The 20,356-nt window shown below is 37.0% G+C and overlaps 1 protein-coding gene across 1 annotated transcript; it reads left to right on the plus strand.

Moving 5' to 3' along the window:
- The first annotated feature begins 4,395 nt into the window (after positions 1-4,395).
- On the plus strand, positions 4,396-18,364 carry LOC105829044 (mucin-5AC). Its single transcript, XM_036293152.1, has 9 exons — positions 4,396-5,416; positions 9,821-9,951; positions 10,205-10,559; positions 10,856-11,054; positions 11,296-11,618; positions 11,956-12,262; positions 12,829-13,382; positions 15,077-15,716; positions 17,187-18,364. Exons 1-9 carry the CDS (start codon positions 5,394-5,396, stop codon positions 17,559-17,561), a joined length of 2,907 nt encoding a protein of 968 aa, XP_036149045.1. The 5' UTR covers positions 4,396-5,393; the 3' UTR covers positions 17,562-18,364.
- Positions 18,365-20,356: the final 1,992 nt, after the last annotated feature.

Consider the following 20,356-nt stretch of genomic DNA (forward strand, 5'->3'; position numbering starts at 1 on the left):
AAAAAAATCGTGAATTTTATTAATCTTAATAGCAATATAATATTAAGCGAAACAAGTAAAAAAATTAATTCTTTTTTGTATGTTTTTAATTTAAATTATATGTCAAAATTATATTCGAAATGCTTGTTACAACTTATCCCCAACAGCGTGATTCTCCTCGGACATTCAAGAAACGTTCTGATATCGTGCTAAGATCATTATATAAAATCGAAACGGTTTACGTATACTATTATTAAGTAAACTTTTTTACTGCAGTGGCGATTGGTGTGAGTTACGAGAGCGACGATATTATTATGTTAATTGTTTGCAAGTACTTTTATCCCTTGTTTCTTGCTCGGGCGTTCTCTCCTCGGATAACAAAAATGCAAACGGATAGTATTTCGAAAGATTATGTTTCTGGTATTGTGTGTTCTTATTGCGATGCCGTGGCTTGCCGCGAGATGGGAATTGAGCCTGAGTGAGTTTAGGCGGGTTTTCGAGGCATTGTGGTTAGTTCTCTTGCGAAAGGACCGAGGTGAAGATTGTATATTCCACGGCTGTATTGACCGGCAACGCGGAGTAACGATCATGTTCACAGCTCTCTTGCTCTCCCGCCCGCGGTCACTTCGCTATTCCTGCTGGATGAGTAGACGAGCTGCTGGCGCGATTTGAATATTGTTTTATATGTACATTCCGCGAGGACGAGCCGCCACGTTCCGTTTCGGTGCACAATGCAGCATTCGAACGTTACATTCGCCTACGCGCGGCGAAGAGCTTGTTCCGACAATTGAACTCCCCGTTATGTCACCCCCCGCTCGCGGTGTAATAGCGCGGCAAAAAAAGACATTGTTCTCCCGCGTTTCACGTGGCCTGACTATTCGAGGGGCGCGCACGGGTGCTCTCCTTGCGGAGAGAAAGTCTCGTAGATACGCACGTATATACACGTGTATCCGCCTTGCATGTGTATTATGCATATACGCCTACGGAGATTCTCCGTTTCTGGTCCGCGTATCCGCGAGTGTAAGTAGCTATTGAAACACTTGACTGAAGAATCTGGTCAGTGATACGACTCGTGACTTATACTCGACTTATCTAGTCGATTGTCTGAGAGGCGGAAAGATATATGTTTGATTTTTCAAGAGCAGCATGCAGAACTACACGGCGTCACGAATGGCTCTCGTGTAAAATTTCATTTTTTCAATTCGTGCTTTTGCAATTCTCTTTACTTTAAACGCAGATGCAAAATGAATTTTAAAGTTTCGATTAGAAATACCTGTTGCGGGCGAATACATGTAACTGAATTTATGAGAAATATTCCTTTGATTGTTATCCCGTAAAACTATTTATTGAAAATCTGTAAAAGTAAAAATATATAGTTTGCAATTTGACTAATAAACTTTACTTGTAATTTATAATTTTATTAATAAAGAGAAATAGCTTTTTAATTAAATAAAAAATTATTTAAAAGAAGGCTATTAGTATAGTACTTGGTTTTTTAATATGATTTTTTAAACAATAGCTAAAAATAAAGCATTGAAGATATAAATGTAAATTAGAAAGTATCATTTATTAGATGGTGTAACAGTTTTTGTAATACTGTTTCAGATTTTCTAATAATTAATGTTTCCGCACCATAACCAAATACGAGCGTTTGAGAAATTGGGCCTCAAGACTGATGTAATAGGCAGTGATGGCAAAATTCAAAGACGGCCCAAGAGTGGAAGAATTAACTATAAAATTAATTAATGCACTAAACAATTTTATAATAAAATATATTTCTATGTTAAAGTTTATAAAATGAAAAGACTAGAATTGAACATAATTTAAAAATAGATATAAAAATAAAAATTAATAATTTATTTAAGATTTGTTATGAAAAAAGTAGATCACACGTCTATGATGTGTTCTCAGTAACAGAGAAATGTACCGTTTATGCTCCATGATTTAATGTTTTATACTGCATTATAAAAAAAAGGGAAAAATGTAAACAACAGTTTTAAAAAGTTATTAACATGTCAAGTAATTTAATATTATTAATCATGTGTATTCATTATACTATATTTCTTTAGAAAACCAGTTGGAAATTTTTGTCTATTGCATGAGTATGCCAAATGATTTTAAAAGTTTTTTAATTCTATATATATAAAAAGGTTTTTTAATCTCTCTCTCTCTCTTATCATATATATTCTATCTTTATATTCCAATTGTCTATATTGTTAAGTATTAATTATCTAAGAAAAATTTATAATCTATCAATTTATAAAAATAACAAATAGAAAATGAGCAAATGTTATACAGTAACAGATATTGTATCATATTTAAAAAAAAAATGTAGATACAAATAAACTTGTAAAAAAGATGTCATAAAACATTTTATTTTTGTAAAAATTAAATTTGTAATATAAAATATAAAATTATTCTAGAATTTATATCTTTTTATTATTGTAATTTTTTCAAGTTAATTTTTATACATTTAAATATATTAAACTTTATTTATAAATACATATAATAAACAATAATAATATAAGTATAAATATATAAAATTATTTTGACTCCTTTTCATTCACATTATTTTTATATGTTAATCAAAGATACATCACAAGTATTGTATTTTTGATAAAAAAAATAATTTTTTAATGTTAAAAAAATATGTAAAAATAACATCCCAAATTTACAAAACATATATCAATGCCAATACCAGAAGAGACATTTCAACATTGTTTTTGTATATATTTTTAAACTAAAATAAAATGTATATAATAAAAAAATATTAAAATTAAATGTGCATTACCTTTTTCTACTTCTGTATTAGTGATAATAAAGCGCAAAAAACTCGTAATCTTCAAAATCTGGTAATTGTGGAATAACGTGTGATTTCGGGAAATTTTACTGTACTGTTTAATAAAACTTACAAAAAATATAGTAAAATTTACTATACTTTTAGTAAAATTTACCAGATTTTGAGAGTCAATTTTAAGAGAAAATTCTCTCCGTGTACATGTATATATGTGTGTTAAGAAGTCTAATAAAATCTCTCTATTTTTACTTCTCTTTTACTGCTAACAACATGCGTTTCCCTTAAAATACATCGTACCACTAAACCCCCTCTCCCCCGAAAAAAGCAAAACAACGTCACTATGACCGTACGATATTCTCAAAGCCTGCTCGTGGATTATCATAGTGTGGCCTGGTCCTAATGGATCGACATTCTTCTTGCGCAACGAGACGCAAAGACCTTTAACGCCATAACTATCTTCTGGTTCTTAGCGCGACGCTTCAGACTTGATAATTTATACGGCTGTCGGTTTCATTGGGCCTTGACACCTACGGTGACGATCGATATCGCGCCCCATCCTTGCGAATTATTGTTATAAAAGTCTCGCACGATTTCTCGCCGACGATTACACGAACGTGATGATCTCACGAGCGAATCAAATCTCGACGTTTGCCGGATTTCTCGAATCGTTTCGTCACTCCGTTTCGAACGCTAATAAACTGAAGTGACACTTTTAATTTTAGAACCCATCGTGGCAGCGAGTAAAGTTGAGTGAAAAATATATTCTGGGCTGCAATACGATCGATACAATTCCAATTTTTCATACGGGACAAGTAAATGAGACAAGAAAAATTATGGAGAGAATACGGAAAAGTGTTCTTACGTTGAGAAATAAATTAGCATCCGACAGAGAGATATTTGCAACTTTCCTAGGCCGGGCAATAATGGTTGAACGTGAAGCGAAGCTAGAACTCGCGGAGGGATATCTCTCTGCCGAGTGTAGGAGGAAGCGAAGATGCTGCAGCGGCTTATGCAATAGCCCCAATAATCGATCCTTTCAAGCACGTTTCGCTCTCGGTATCCGCGGCGGAATTGCGGTTCGCTGGTCGTCGACTTCACCACGGAGGAAACGGCAAATTCGTCGAAGAGCGACTCTATATTTCACGGTCTCGTGCCCCTTTTCTTATTTTGTCACCGCGTTCCACCGGGTCCATCTCTTTAACTGCGATCTACTCCGCATTTCTAATGCAAGAACCGCCTTTTTGATGTACCCGGAGTGGATTCAGGTGAAATTGCATATTACGAAAGCATCCGCGCTAATCGAGACGTCTCCTCGAAATCTTCACGAGATTCTTCCGCAACCGGAGGTTCCTTCACAAGAAGAGATTTAAAAGGAGTGGGGACGCGCGAGAGGATATCTGTCGGATGAGTAAAATTGCATCAGCAGTTTAACTTTACACCATTGGCGAGGAGAAATTTCGGAATCATTTAATAGCAGCGGGAAGCAATCAACAAGCGTCGAAAGTCCCGCGAACATCGCGTCTGAAACTTGTTAATCACTTTCTCGGATAAGATATTTGTTTTTCATTCTCGTGTACATCTTTAATTCCTTTTTTTTTTTTTCTTATACAGAATCTCAGAGCTCGCGTCGAGATCGCACGTTGCTTTCAAATTCACTCTCGTGCAGACATGGGACAGTGCTCGAGACGAAGGGAACGGAGCTTCTCGGTGTACACTTAGGCAGAAATGGCGCGCCTCGGCGAAGTTGGGTCAGATAACGCGAGAGAAGTCAGGTGGTTGGGACCGAGATATATGTGCCACCGGGCGAACGTGCGGCCACATCAGCCTACCAGCCCGGGATCTCCCGGGTCCCCGGTGAGCCCCCGGTTGCAGATCGAGTGTACACCAAGCCGAGAGTCGAGCCGACTTCGACTACGTGGGTCCACTTTTCATGGGCTGGTGGGGTGCACTCCAGGTGGCCATGATGGGTGGCGGTATAAGTAGAGGCCTGCATTCGCCACCGTTCTCATACCCTCACCACGTCCTTCGGCTACCTCTTACTTTTACTTAGTGCCCCTTTTTCCACTTTTTATTTTTTTTTTTTCTTTCTCTCTCTCTCTCTCCCTTTCCCTCTCTCCCTCCTCCCCCTCTCTTTGTCTCTCTCTCGCACACATACACACACAGGCACGTACGCTCTCACTTGATCTTTCTTTTTCCCCATCTATCGGTGCGCGTTCGCATTGCCATTTGTTCATTCGTTTCGCGCCTCGTCGGCGAAGTCGCGTCACGCGAAGCTGGACGGAGGTCACGTCGAGCGAGGCGCACGTACACGGTTATACATCCTGAGTAATCGGTTCATCCAGTGAAGATATCAACGCTACATCGTGCAATTGGAAGACAAGTGCCGGTCCGAGAAGAGGACGGAGATGATCGCGAGTGTCCGGTGACGATAAACGTATAAAATATCGGTAGTATATCTTCAGAGAGAATATATATATATCGATATTTTCGAAAGTGCCGGGTATATACCATTATCGAGAAAGGTTTCTGATTAATCTGAAGCAGCTGTTCGCGGAACGGAAGAGGAACAGGGAAAAGGGGCAGGACGAGGAAGCGAACTACTGTGTGCAGTGCAGACATGTGGCTAAGAAGTGTGCTCCTGTGAGTACTCAAGAAATCATCCAACGGTAGTCCTTCGCATCTCTCTTTTATCTGAGAGAGCGGAATCTCAGTGACGGGCCCGTGTGAGAATTAGATCTTTGTGAAATCAAATCTAAGTTGTGAGAAATTTAAACGTAATCGAGCTAGCTCCTTTGTAGTAGAGACAAACCTTTATTTTTAAAGAACGGAAAAAATAATTTAGTAACACTGTTGTATGCTTTTTCTTCATTATTCCAAATGTAAATCTGTAATGAAGACACAATGAGGTGCAGAAAGTTATCTTTTTTTTTTATATACAGACATCAACACCTGAAGTAGAATTCTTTTTAATATGAATAATTCAATTAATGCAACTTAAGAATTGTCTAATTTGTTTAAAAAAAATTTAAGTTTTTATTTTCCTGATAATTGAATAAATTATATTAAAAATACAATCACGAAAAGACACACACACACACGCAAATGAAAGTTATATAAAACAGAAACAAGTGATATCTTATCTCATTAAAAACGTTTTAGATAAAAGTTGTTAATATATTAAGAATTCAGGAATTTTTAGGAAGTTATAAAAACTAAATTACCAAATACCGATTATACATATATATATATATATTTACGAATAATAATATAGAATTATAGATTCGACACAGTTTGTCCGTTTCAATCTTAATCTCTCTATCGAAATTCCTTTCTATATTCACTAAAAATGATAATTAAGTTTCAGCAAACACTTCATGCGTATCTTTGATGTAACCAACATGTTATACACTTCTAAATTTACTGCATTTCTAAATTAGTTCCTGTTTACGTATTATTTTTATATAAATATCATCGAATGTTTTTATATGTGTATTCAGTTTTTAATTTTATTTTATTACAATTTTTTTGTAATACATTTACAATTCAGCAATTTTCAATATGGAAAACAAACGCTATGGAACGAAGTCTATTTGTTGTATTTTAATACTATCTTTTATATCGGCTTTTTACAGCAGCAATTATTCTCTCTCTCTCTCTCTCTCTCTCTCTCTCTCTCTCTCTCTCTCTCTCTCTCTCTCTCTTTCTCTCTCTCTCTTACAATTACAATGTACAAATTACATTGTACAAATTACTCATACAATGTACAATGTACAATGTATTGACAAAATTATTCTAATATGCTGTGTTTGTGAGATAATTCATATCAATTTACGTCAATTTTACTGTTTATGAAAATAGAGAATAAAATAAATGGCTAAAGCATAACTTATATGAAATCACGGTTAATGATTATAAATTATTATCGATATACGAAGGAAAGCAGTATTTCATGGGCACAGGAGATATTACGCTTCTGAATTACGAGAATTACCGTAGCGAAAGGTGCGCGCAGTCAGCAACGCACTCTCTTAGATACGCCAATTACTTACAGTTTCATTCAGGAGAGAATGTGTGTACGTATAATTTATTTGGGAGAAACTTCTAGACTTACCCTCAATTTTAAACTGTCGATCAAAGAAAGAAATTAGTCTAACTAGATCGTAACTTACGATGTTCAATCATGTGTAAATTATTAAAATATCTAAGATAAGAATTCATGTTAAAAAATAGTATATACATGTGTGCGTAAAAAATTAATTTACGCTTTACACACACACACACACACACACTCACATGCGCTCGCGCGTATTAACAAGTATAAGAATTTTATTAATATAAGAATTTTCTAAGCAACATTTTTCGCGAAGTGGTAAAATCACTTTATTCCACTGTTATATTTGGCGAGAGCGTCACAAATATAGATTTATAACGTTTTTACTTGGTAAAACATATCATTACATGTATTTTAATTTTATAATATCGTCAATTATATTTTATTATTGAAGAAAATTATTTTCTTATAAAATACATATATAGATGTGAATAAAACACTTATAATATTTAATCTAATTTAATATAATTTATATATATTTAATAATATATTATTTAAAAAATAAAATCGCGTAAATTTATAAATGATAAAATTATTATTCTTTTACATAATAAATATATATAATTTTTAAAGATTATCAGATAAAATTTCTCGTATGTAAAAGAAAGTTTACATAGATTAGTGTTTTTAAATGCTTCATTATTCGCCTTTCGATTTTATGATCCACAATAAATGACTTTAAATATGTTAATATTGCTAAGGAAAATTTCATCCTGAATATACATTGATATATTGGTGTCATTAAAATATTAAAACTATTGTAAGATTATTTATAATTTAAAAGAGCAGAACTAAATATTGAAAAAGTAATTCAATTTCTACTAGTTTTAATTTTAATATTTATAATCGTATATGTATTATTACGTTACCATATCCTTAAAAAAATCAAATTGTTACACATTTTTTTTACACGAAATACTATATCTTTTATCATTTTTTATAGGTAAGAAAGAGCAACAAGAAAATTGATAGAAATTCTAGAAAATTAAAGTTTTGCATTTTTTTCCTATTAACTTTCAGCAAATATATGCGTAGAGAGCCACATTTCGTAGGCGGCACGAAAAAACATTTACGGACCGGTAATAGGCTTTTGCCGTAATATTGTGACTTACGTAATGCTAGTGTCTCGTGCCACTGGAGATACCTACGTACACGGTATGTTTATGCAGATACGCTTGTAAGCGAGACCGCTTTCTCCATACGGTTTCGTGATAAATTCTTGCATTAAATGTCCATTTTCGGTCTAATTGTAAGATTTTGTTTCAATTGTTTGATTACATGTTGCAAGAAAAATTTAACCTAATTGGAAATATAAAAAGATTTGAAATTTTACGCAAATATATAGAATAGTACAATTTCTCTTTGAACCATTTTATTGAAAAGCTCTCTCAATTAACCCATTTTTTGAAATTTATTAAATTTATTAAAATGGATTAAAATTCATTAAATTTATTAAAATTTCTTAAAATTTATTAAATTTATTTTACTGTTATATAACAAAAAAATAAATTTTATGTATTTTAATCTTGTAGACTTATTTATAAGTATAAACAAATTAATTACAGAACAAATTAATAAAAATTAATGAACATTAAGAAAATACAACATGGTAAAAATGGAATTCTTTTATCTTAAAGAAATTAATAATCATAATAAAATGGAGGACAATTGCGTATAGTACAAATCACAATATATTATAATAATTAAGTTTTGAATGTAAAATAATAACATAATAATATAGTAAAGCAAACTCTGCACTGAACACGCAAAGCAGGTATAATATTCAAATGCCTAAGTTGCCCTAACACTTTTCATAAAAATATGTGTGACACTGAGTGAAAGAAATCTTAAAATAACAATTTCGCCACATAATGCCCTTGTCGGCCACATTTTACCGAGAAAAAATCTTTGAGCATTCGTGTTTTTCAGAAGTAGCTCTCCTTCATTCATGAAGGAAATCGATCGTAACCGATCGTCCTTGTAAATACAAAAATGTGAATTCAAGATTCTTATTTTCTTGCTACTCTTTTTTTAATCACATTCAAGATTTCTCTCTCTCTCTCTCTCTCTCTCTCTCTCTCTCTCTCTCTCTCTCTCTCTCTTCTTTCTCTCTTTATAAAAGACTTTTTCCATAAAAAATATAGAAATTACTTTATATCAAGTAAATTGTTGTTATATGCTGTAATATTAAGCAAATTTTTATAGCTTTTGTTCTAAACTTCAACAACTACGAAAACTATTATATGTGTCTCGTGATCACTAATTTCGGCAACCTTGAGAAAAGAGGGACGAGGATCGTATGCTAGTATTCGAAGGTTCACAATTAGACAATCTTAATATCTTCTTCCTGCAAAAAAAGAAATTAAAAATTAGTGATAAAATTATTCCAAATACATTAAAATAATTCTATTGACTTCTGTGACTCATCTTTCGCTTGAGTAAAACGAAATATTTTACAATGTAAAAGTCAACTTTCTTTGGTTTAAATTACAAATTCTTTAGGTTACTAAATATTCTTATGAATTCCTCAAGTTTCGGTGAACTTTAATCTTTGCCCAACGGGTGTGAAGAATCGTGTGACCGAGAGATCCGGACGAGAGTCGAATCCGCAGCTTGCGATTCGACGACACAGATGTGAACTTTCACCACCAATCAAGTCTTGCATTAGCTATACACATTCCGCCATCGTTTACACTGCGCCTCCTTGCATCTTATCACTTTCGCTGGCAATGCATCGCTACACTATTGTACAATGACTGATACGATAACTTTCTTTTGTATCCTCCTCGTGTTAACTATACATTTGTATAACAAATCTACCACAGAAATTAATTATTAAATCCAACTTTTTTTATATCTCACGACACGTTAGGTGCTATTTAGATCACGTTAGCTTTATTAACGAGTTATTAACTTTACATTGAAATTTGCAGAATATGCGGCGTCATTGCGGGCACGTTAGCTGACAGTCCATCAGATGTTGTGCGGATATCCGGTGACAATTTGACTCGAAAAAATGTCGCAGCAACGACATATCAGCCACCGCGAGCAATCACAATTGAAGGTATATTGCAAATCAATTTGAAAATTTATAAATTGTTTATTACCTCACAAGTTTTAATTAAATGCAAGGTAAATTAATTTAACATTAAAACACATTGGATAAAACAAAAACAATGATCTTGTGTTTTATTTTGTTTACTGTAAATTATGATAAATCGTGATAAATCTCATAAACTTGATACTCAAGAATTAATACGTATTACTAAATCTTTAGAATTCTTAACGATTGAACGAAGTATACTGAAAATTTTCAGAATTCATGACATCGCACAAATTGCCGGAAAACGTCGCGAAGCCGTTGGACGACAATGACGAATACATCGACGAAAAAGTAGTCGCGTTTAAAGACAATAAGCAAGCTAAGAAAGTCGCTCAGAAATTCGAAAACCTCGAGAAGAAAGCGGCGACACTCGAGCCAGCCAGACGTTTAGATGTGGCCGAGGAGGACGATTTGGAGAATCTCAACGCTAAAAGACAAGCACGAGTCGAGCTCGAAAATTTTAGCGACACTGGAAAGGTTCTGCAGGAAGGTAGAATAAAGAAGATTGAGGGCTCTAAAAGGCCACGACCGACCGAACAGGATGAGGTTATTCCAGGAGTCTACGTCAGGTAAAATGTTCTTGTAATAAAAATACATACTTTTATTCTCAGTTCTTTATCTTTTTTTAAGACTTTTCTTTAGATTTTTATTGAATATCCAAAGAAAGAACATTCTAATTCATCTACTTCTGCTTAAAAACATGTAATTTTGTTTATAAACTGTGTCTCTTTCGCTTCTTTCTCTCTTTAAAAGAAATGTAATTAACTCTTTTATATTTTACATTTAAAATAAATATTAAAAAATTATATTTTTCTATATACTTTCCAATAACGATGCAATATTATTCGATATGTATTATCTTTAGCGCGGAATATCCAACGACTATGCTACCCATCCTGACAACTCCACGTGAAGCACGTAGCAAAGACAGCCTCTTCGATTTCGTTCCTGTAAACATTATTCGCGAGGACAGCAAGGATGGCCACTCGCGTTTTTTTGACACAAATTTTGGAGACTTGGGTGACGTGAGTTTGGTACCAGCCGGTACGAATTCTCGTATTCAGGTATCAAGTAAAATCAATGAATTATTTATAGAATCAATAAATCATTTATCTCTCCTATCATATCAATGAATTATTTATCTCTCCTACTTGTGTTCAGTTTAGTAAAATGCACATGCAATAAAATTTTTCCTCGAAGGATATTATAATTGTAATTCTATTTCTTTTTCTCAGAAATCAAATTTTTTCGGTAAAGTTGCAACTTTTTTTTTTTTAATTCGATACTCTTTTCCTTTTATTTCAGGTAAAGAAAGGGCCAAACGGGAAGGATTACGAATACGAGTACGTATATTACTATTACGACGAGGAGGACGAAAACAAAGCGGGTACGGCGGGTTCGGCGGTGACGAATTCTTACGATATTCCCTCTAGAACAACTTCGGCGCCCAGGAGAGCAGGCGCGACCAGTAATAGGAGCAAGTACAGCACCGTGGAGAGATCGAGCACCGTGGAGCCCAGCAATAACGAGGTCATACCGAACAGAAATGGTAATAGAGGCAGACAACTGGTTGAAACTGAGGACGTTTCCGAGGAAAGACTGCCAGCAAACACTCGTTTTCCACCGAGGTATTTATCACACAAATAGCGTAACGTTTAATCAACTTTGTGGGTTTGAAAATATATAAATGTTTGTAATAATATTTCGAAAATTTTGCAAAAAAAATGCAATATTTTTTCTACATCAAATATCTTCTAGAAATATGTTAGATGTGTCCATAAATTTGTATAGTTAGGTTTGCGCACTAATTAGTTATTAATTTTTTAACTTTATTGTTCTTTTTTATTTTTTTAGTAGCTACTACGTAATTCTAATCAAAAGCGAAAATGTCATTCATCACATTTATTCATTCTAAATCATCAACGCGGTCCCGTTAATATCCGGCTCACAATTGATTGTTAACAGATCGCGATCGAATCACAACACAGGCACAACGGAGCCTTCGCGAGCTCGTAATAACCGACCACGACCGAGTCTGGATCTGATTGACTCCAGCAGCTTCCGGACTCATCAGGAGGGTCCCGAGTTTCCGCAAACCTTGCCGAAAGGTCCGGTTAGATTCTTAGGTGTTACCCCTAATGAAGACATTGAAGAGAAGCAGATTAGAAACCGTGGAAGGCCACAAAGAGTTCAAGAACCCGCCCCTGTCGAGGAAGTTATCGATGACGCTCCGCTACCTAGAAGACGCCTAGGCAACACGGCATCAACTGAAGTAATTATTCTAATCGTATTAACATGAATTTTAAGATGTTCTTGAGCATCGAAATTTAGCTTGGTAACTGTGTTACAAGTCTGACGAAACCCATCGACACGCAGTTTAAATAAAGGTAGGAAATTTAATTTAACAGAAATAAAAATTATTTGTCACGAAGATCCGATGCAGACCGTTAGGCGATCCACAATCCATTGATATGCTTCAACATATACCGGTCGGAAGAATTAATGTATTAATATTGTTATATGTATTAAAATAAGTTATTTCGTTAAAAAAATATTTAAATGCATTCTAATCTAAAAAAAAAGCAGCCATTATCAAATCTTTTAATATCAAATTGATGATAGAAATGGAAATATTAATTATTCAGTAATTAAAATACAATCTCTCTGAAAAGTAGATTGTAGTTAAAATAAATATTAAATAATTAAATACATTTTTGACGCCTAACTAAATTCACGAATATCTTATTACAAAACCTATAATTCAATCACAGTTGAAGTTACGAAAATAGTCTGCAGATAATAAGGAATTTTTAATAACGCAAACGAATTGATTTTCAGACCGGAGTGGAACTGAGCAGAGGTCAACCGATACGTTTGAGCGAGGAAGACGACGAAGATGAGGATACCTCATCGGAAAGACACAGCAACAAGCGCGTATCTTCAGAAGACAGGGCGCAAGAGAGCAGCGAGACAGGAACTTCGCCGATCTATCCTGTCGTCAGTGCTGACCCCACTGATAATCCCACAACGGAATATCCGTCGGTGATGGACAAGGTTGCTCTGGACCTTTACGCCTTCCTGCAGCAGGGCCAAAACAATCTGATAGACTCCAGCAGTGAGGCTAGTGAAACAGCTGGAGACAGCACGACGTTGGAGTCCAGCGACGAGATCACAACCGACCTAACAACAACAGCGGAACTTGCTGACTCTACGATTGCTAATGAGGCCACTAACACGACGACGACGACGACGACGACGACAACGACGACGACCGAACCGACAACCACAACGACAACGACCACGGAACCGGCGACTACCACGACTCAAGCTCCCATAGGAAGAGGGAAATTCCGACGACCTGGAATTGGCGGACAATCTATTTCGAGAAATAGGTATAGTTTTATTAGAATTAATCCTTTCTCTTCAATATCTTTCTGCTCTAAAAAGTTTTGCTTATAAATCTTCTACAGCATCTAAGCTGCTGAATAACTCTGCTCAAGATGGTAATATAATGTGCACGTATTGATTTTATATTAAAAAAAAAACAAAAAAATTTACAAAGTTACCATTTTTTTCTGTACGAAATTGTTATGTACATATTGTATTAGTGTACTTCAATTGTGGAAAAAGATTTTTAATTACCTGTAAAGGCAATTAAAAAATTAACGAATCGGAAATAATTACACTAAGCGATAAAATAGAACAATTTTAATATCCCCTTAATCAATGTTTATTTGTCAATATATATCAATACATATACATATTGACTGTGCCAAAACAAATGTTTTGTTTTTACTTTAAATATGATATAAGTACTTTTTATTAATTAATTTTAAATTGTTTTTTATATATAAACTAGCTATGCCCTGCCACGCGTTGCTGTTACTCTCTATTCTTATGCTACGTTTTTTTCAAATTTTCTTTGCTTTCGTTGTTTAACTTTCAAGAGCCTTGCTTTACTGTTGCTCTTTTTATTTTATTTTTGAATAAGCATTTATCTATCTTTAATAAATATAATATTCATTTATTCACGTACTTCTAACTTTTTTTTTTTAAAGCTGCCATGGATTTAGAAATCCATTCAAAAGACTGTTTTAAATAAGTTCCTTTTTTTCAATAAATTAACAGCCATCTTTATTTTTTTATTACCTTAATTTAAACACAATAGAAACATTCTTCGCCTCTCTCGGTCTCTCTCGTCTCTCCCCGTCTCTCCCGGTCTCTCCCTGTCTCTCCCGTCTCTCCCCGTCTCTCCCGGTCTCTCTCCGTCTCTCCTGGTCTCTCCCCGTCTCTCACGGTCTCTCCCCGTCTCTCCCGGTCTCTCCCTGTCTCAATGTGTCAAAATTTCAATAATATTAATGAAAAACTATTTTTTACACTTAAATTATGGCCATCATTTTTGAAACACCGGTATATCCAAAATCAAACCCCATAAGAACACTCCCGTTTTTTAATGCAACGTTGTGTCAAAATTTCAAAGCAATCGGTGAAAAACTTATGGAGATCTTAAATGAGGAACAAACATTTACATTTTTATTTATATAGATGATTATTATATGTACATATATATGTATATAAATTTTTTTCTATAATTATATATATATAATATAATAAACTGTAATTTTTGAATTGGATTAGATAATTAGACAACTTGCAAAAAATATACATGAATTTCTCTCGAATGTGAATTCGATGAAATTAAATAAAATTTCAATAAAGTTTACATCTGCTTCTATAATTTTCTATTAGCTTTTTTTTTAAAATTTAAGAAAATATACTATATGTATATTCAATGTTTTTATATAAATGCTTAAAAAATTAACTAAAAATAAATGTCGTTCTACAAATGCGGTATAATATATAATAAATAAAATTTAATAATTTCGTAAATAAAAAAGGCTAAAGCTTTTAGAAAATAAAATTAATTAAGGGGGTTCCTTATTCCTAGGTGTAGCAATTGTAATTTTTAAAAACCACCGATATTATTATGTTGCCATAAGAAATCGGAGAAACCCTTTAATTTGACCAATGTTACAACTATGTAATGAGAGTTGCATCACAAAATTTTATTTTCAATTTCGACCAGGTTCAAGTCCAACAGCGGCACCAGCAGCACAACCGAAGCATCCGCAGAGCCGACCCAAAGAACCCGAGCACGTTTCGGCGCTAATGGAGCGAACGGCGGTGGGTTCAAGCGACCTCGACCGGGTGGCAGCCACAAGCCTATCGAGGAAGACACCGTGCAGAAGGAGACCGCCAGCTCGGCGAACGCGGAGAAACCGGTATCCGGTCGCGGCAGATTCCGCGCGCCTTCCGGCGGCAGAATCGCCGTCTCCACGACGACGTCGGCGCCGTCGAACGGGTCAACGGCCGCCGCGGCGGCGGCGGCGCGGCCCACCTTCAACAAGCTGAACATCAATCGAAGACGCGGACGGCCGACCACGACCGTGCCGGGGGGCGAGGAGCCGCAGGACGCGGCGGTGACGAATCCCGAGACCGGCGGCCCGGTCGTCGTGCAGACCGCGTCGGACAGCGCGACCCCAAAGTCCCCTGTCCGCACGAGACTTCCCGGCGCGCCTGCGATCAGGCCGGCCGTCAGACCGACCGGTGGCAGAGTCAACCTGAGACAAAAGCCGGGACAGACGACCACGACGACGCTCGCGCCAGAGGCCGAAGGACCCGTCGACGAGCCAGCCGGGGAAGGAACCGAGGAGGAAACTCACGAGGTCGATATCAAATTTTACGTATTCTCGATTGTTGATTCTTTTTTCCCCCTTTTTTTGGTATAAAAATATACTTCTCTTTCAATGTATCCCAAAACTCGAGGTTCCTATTTGAAGATAGCGATTGATTTCTCTCTTTCTCCCTCTTTCGCTCTTATAAAAAAATAAATTATTTATGAATACAAGCAATCGGTGAACAATCCGATGCTATTCAATACACAGGAAAAAAGTAATATAGCCAATAATAAACATATGCAATTGCAGGCTGCCAACTACATAAAATACTGAATACAATGATATTTACTGTTAATGCAAGTACAATGTTGATACTACAATAGCAACGCCCTATATTATTGTATTGAGTATATCTGTAGTTGACAGTCCGCAACTACATCTCTTATTGAATATATTACTTTTTTTTCAGTATAGAAGTGTCTACATTAAACAAACCGTGTAATTATGTAGATCTCTCTTTCTCTCGATCTGAAAGCAATTCCGCGTGCCAAAGGTAAGGTCAAATACAAAATTCTGCCTCAAATATGTATGTGTATGTGTATCGTATGTGAGGTAATTGCATACCTTGCAAGATTAGGTACGAGGACATCGTGATGTCACTCGATAAAGTTCTCTCTTGGAGTTCGCTTTCACTGGATAGCCTTTTAAAATGTCATCGACGACGGGAGGTGTTTGCGAACACTTTTCACTTTTCGACTTACAACTTCGCGGTGATTATGTGTTACGGATATTGAGCACTGATAAGAAAGATCAGGAGAAAGAGAAAGAGAGAATAGTAAAGAGTAAAACTTTATTGATAAATAGCTAATTGTAAAAAATTGAACTTTCGTAAATTTTCCACAATTTACCTTTAAAAATGTATCGTTAAATGAATTCATTTTTAAATATGTTTTTTAATTGTAACTTATTCTCTTTTTAAAAATGTTAATACGTATCATAGTAGAATGCAGTTTTAAAAGCAAATTATAAGAAAATTATAAAAATTTAATTTTTTAAATTAGCCTGCTTATCAGGCACTAATTATATTTTACACAAACTAATTGTACGCGATCGGAATATTCTACACAAATATATTGTACACAAAAAAATTGTACGTGGAAAAACTGTGCACAAGAATTATCTTTGAATTAAAAATTGCACACGGATGTACTGTGCGTAGAAAAACTGTCCACTATATAGTTTTTTCTACGCATGATATATCCGTGTGCAATTTTTAATTTCAACGATAATTCTCGTGCACAGTTTTTTCACGTACAATTTCTTTGCGTACAATATATTTGTGTAGAATATTCTTGATCGTGTACTTTGTTCCTTATTAATTTTTCTTTCTCTCTTAAACTCTTTCTCCCTCACTCCTTTGATATATCATTCTTATCAATGTTCAAAATTCATAACTCACGCAACATCCAAATCTTCCAAAATCTCGACTAACCGTTCGGCTAATCGTCTGTTTCACAGGCACCAGCAGAAACCAGTCCTCCGGCACGCTCTACTACATCAAATCCTCTAAACAAGCTGCGCAACCGCAATCGGCTGCAGGTGCAACCAAAAGCGACGACAAAACCGTCATTGCCGCCGGCGATCAGGAGATCGCCGCTGCTGCCGCGACGCAAGGTAGCCGAGACTCCAGCTGCCCAAACGGGCCAGGAGGAGACCGCCTCCGAGGAAGAGACCGCCACCGCCGGCGAGACCGAGCCGACGGAGGCGATCATCGCCGAGACCAGCACGGCGGCCAGCACGAAGCACGAGGAGACGCGCGGTCTGAGCGGCCTCCTGGCGCCCCGACGCAGGATACCGGCGCGACGTCCAGGTCAGATAGTCGCCCGAGAGTAGAGAATGACACTCCCGGTATCCTGGACCACGCGAATCGACCACCCACCCGAGGATCCGAGTGACGATTCCGATGAATGAATGATCGAGATACGACGCAAAGATGATGGAAACATATAAAAATTACAGATTGATCAACGTGCGTTTCTTATCATATTACTCTCTGACCGGCAAAACGGTGTCTTATGTGTTATGAAAATGGCAGGCGTACGTGTCCTTCGACGGGAACAGCTTCTTTTTCGAAAGATCACGTTTACAGTACCATTTTAATTTCCCTCTGCGTCGAATGCGACATCCACCTTACAACATATTATATGTTAGAGCAAATATACAAAGTATCTAAATTGGTGTGCTCTTTTTATCAAACGTTAAATGAAATAATATTATTTCATGAAGTTAGGTTTTAATATTTGTGAACGTCCCATTAATTCTGTATTAAATGTTCAATTGTCTTCGTCAGATTCATTGTTAGTAAAAATGGAATTAGAAAATAACGGACGTTCGTTTCAATTGCTTACCGGAATTACGTATACATTTTAGGTGAAATAGTGAATTATACATAGATTATATTCATAATAGATAATCAGTGACTATCTTAATGATAATAATGATATGATCAGCGATTTTGTTATATTAATGAATCCATTTACTACATGAAACCGATTTATAAGCACGATAGGAATCATCTTCGCATGGATAATAATTATAATTGTAACTTAACGCAACATATAATGAGATAAATAAGTATTTTCAAGTCTCTATACTGCGATAACTATAATTATCGTATATTTAATTCGGCGAGTTTTAATTTACCGCAGTCTCCCGCTCGTCGACATTCATGTCTCCCCACTCCTGGCTGCTCATTCTCCTCGGACGCACTCTCCCTTTTCCTGCTTCGTTCTCCGAAATTTCGCATGGGTCGCTTCACCGTAGTTTAGTTCCCCTGTCTCCGATACTCAGCTGGCCTCCACCCCCGTACACCCTAGATGATTTTGATCGCCCTTTTCCCCTGAGCACCCTCACGTTTCCTTCGGCGCGTTTTCACGGGACCATCTGCTGCTCCCTGCACTTCCGTGGCCCGCACAGCCCCTCACGCTGTAGCGCCCTATCTCGCTGGGTGCTGGTACCTTTCTCTCCTCCTATTATTAGTTTCCCCCCTCCCCCAGCCCTCCCCTGTTCGCCTATTCGTCTTTTCTACTCCGCTACGGTCACCCACCTGCCGCTACGACGCCACTCTAGCCTTTTTTTTCGTGGATCGTCTCCTACTGCCTTTCTGTTCTGCGTGTCGGTATGTTGCTTTTTTACCTTCTCTTGATACCCCCGCTATCCTCGTCGTTACGTAGTCTTCTTTCGACTGCCACGTGTCGCACGCCGTCGGATCCCACTCCCCTAGGGCGAACTTTTCATCTTTTCTTCACTTTCGATTCTCCCTCTATTCCTCGTTTTTTCCTGCCCGACCTTTCTGCCCTACCTGCTTGCTCTCATTTCCGACGGCCTACCTCTCCACGCCCATGTTCGATGCCTACCCCTTCCCCATGCCCTTGCCCTTTACCAGTATCCTCCATACTCTGCTGCAGCTGTTGTTGCCCACTTTTTAACGCCGTCTCTCCTCCATCTACCCCTCTTCCTACTGCCTTCTCTCCTACAAACTGTTACCCTGCTCTTCCCCCCCCCGTATCCTCCGCTCTTTCTCCATCCACGCCTTTTTCCATTATGTCTCTAATTACGTCCGCGCTCTAATCCTCTTACCTTTATCCCCGTCTCCGTCATCCTACCTCTTTATTATTTTTGCATCTGCTTTCGGTTGCCCGCTGGTCGTTTTCCTAGTATCTTCCATTTACCGCTCATTCGCTTTGTTCCAAAGTTATTAATCGTACTCTTTCTCCCGTGATACTCTTTTTGCTTTTCTTCTCGCTAATGCTTTCTGTTTTAATATCTTTCCTCTTTTTTTTCTCAGTCTGTGGGCCTCCCCTCTGCCCTTACGGCCTACTGTTCTTCTCTTTCCCATCTCGTTTTATAGGTAACGTTCTTTCCCTCCTACTATTCTTCTGCGGATGCGATCTAGCGACCTGCCCACTACTCTGCTGGTACGTTAGGTGCTTACCCATCCTTGCGGGTCCTGTTGTTCGCATCGCGATGTACCTTTCGCCCTTTGTCGGTCCGCTCCTCACTGTTGATCACGGTCTCGCAACGCATCTTCCCACCCTGTACCTCTTGCCCTCCTTAAAGTAAAGTTAATTGTGTACCTTTTTTTTTAATTTTACCACCGCCCACCCATTATAATGGCACCCAACCCTTCCTCTCTGATTATTTCACACCCTCCATTTTATTACAAACCTTGCCATTATCTAGAAAGTACATTTTAACTCCTGATCCCTTGATTTTCCTCCTCTTCTTCCCTTCAATGTTTGCTTTTGTATCACTTCCATTCTATCCCCATAACTCATGACTGCTCTACCTCACGCGATCCGAATCTGCTTATGTCCTGTTCTCCTTGCAAAATTATAACCTCTCTTGTCTACCCCAGCGTTACGACCTATTGTCGCCGATCTCGAGTGCTATATCTGACTTCCCCGTATAATTTATTCTCCTCGCTCTCCATGCCTAGTCACAGCCCCCCCGTCGCCCGGAATTCATCCCTGTCTCCGCGATTACGCATTGTCCTACCCTTTCGAGCTCACTACCCTCCTGAACCGCGGTGTAATCGGGCTGTATACTCACACCCACGCGAAAGAAATTCTGTTGCTCCTTGTCAGTGGTGAATACAAGCGCCTCATCACTGTCGGATCAAGCGCGGT

Source organism: Monomorium pharaonis, chromosome 10 (assembly GCF_013373865.1).
Source record: "Monomorium pharaonis isolate MP-MQ-018 chromosome 10, ASM1337386v2, whole genome shotgun sequence".
Lineage (NCBI taxonomy): Eukaryota > Metazoa > Arthropoda > Insecta > Hymenoptera > Formicidae > Monomorium > Monomorium pharaonis.

Bases quoted from the DNA above. Each gene is read 5' to 3' on its own strand.
- LOC105829044 (XM_036293152.1), top strand. From the start codon at position 5,394: ATGTGGCTAAGAAGTGTGCTCCT. The intron at 5,417-9,820 runs GTGAGTACTCAA...TGAAATTTGCAG, and splicing joins TGGCTAAGAAGTGTGCTCCT to AATATGCGGCGTCATTGCGG. The intron at 15,717-17,186 runs GTCGATATCAAA...TCTGTTTCACAG, and splicing joins CCGAGGAGGAAACTCACGAG to GCACCAGCAGAAACCAGTCC.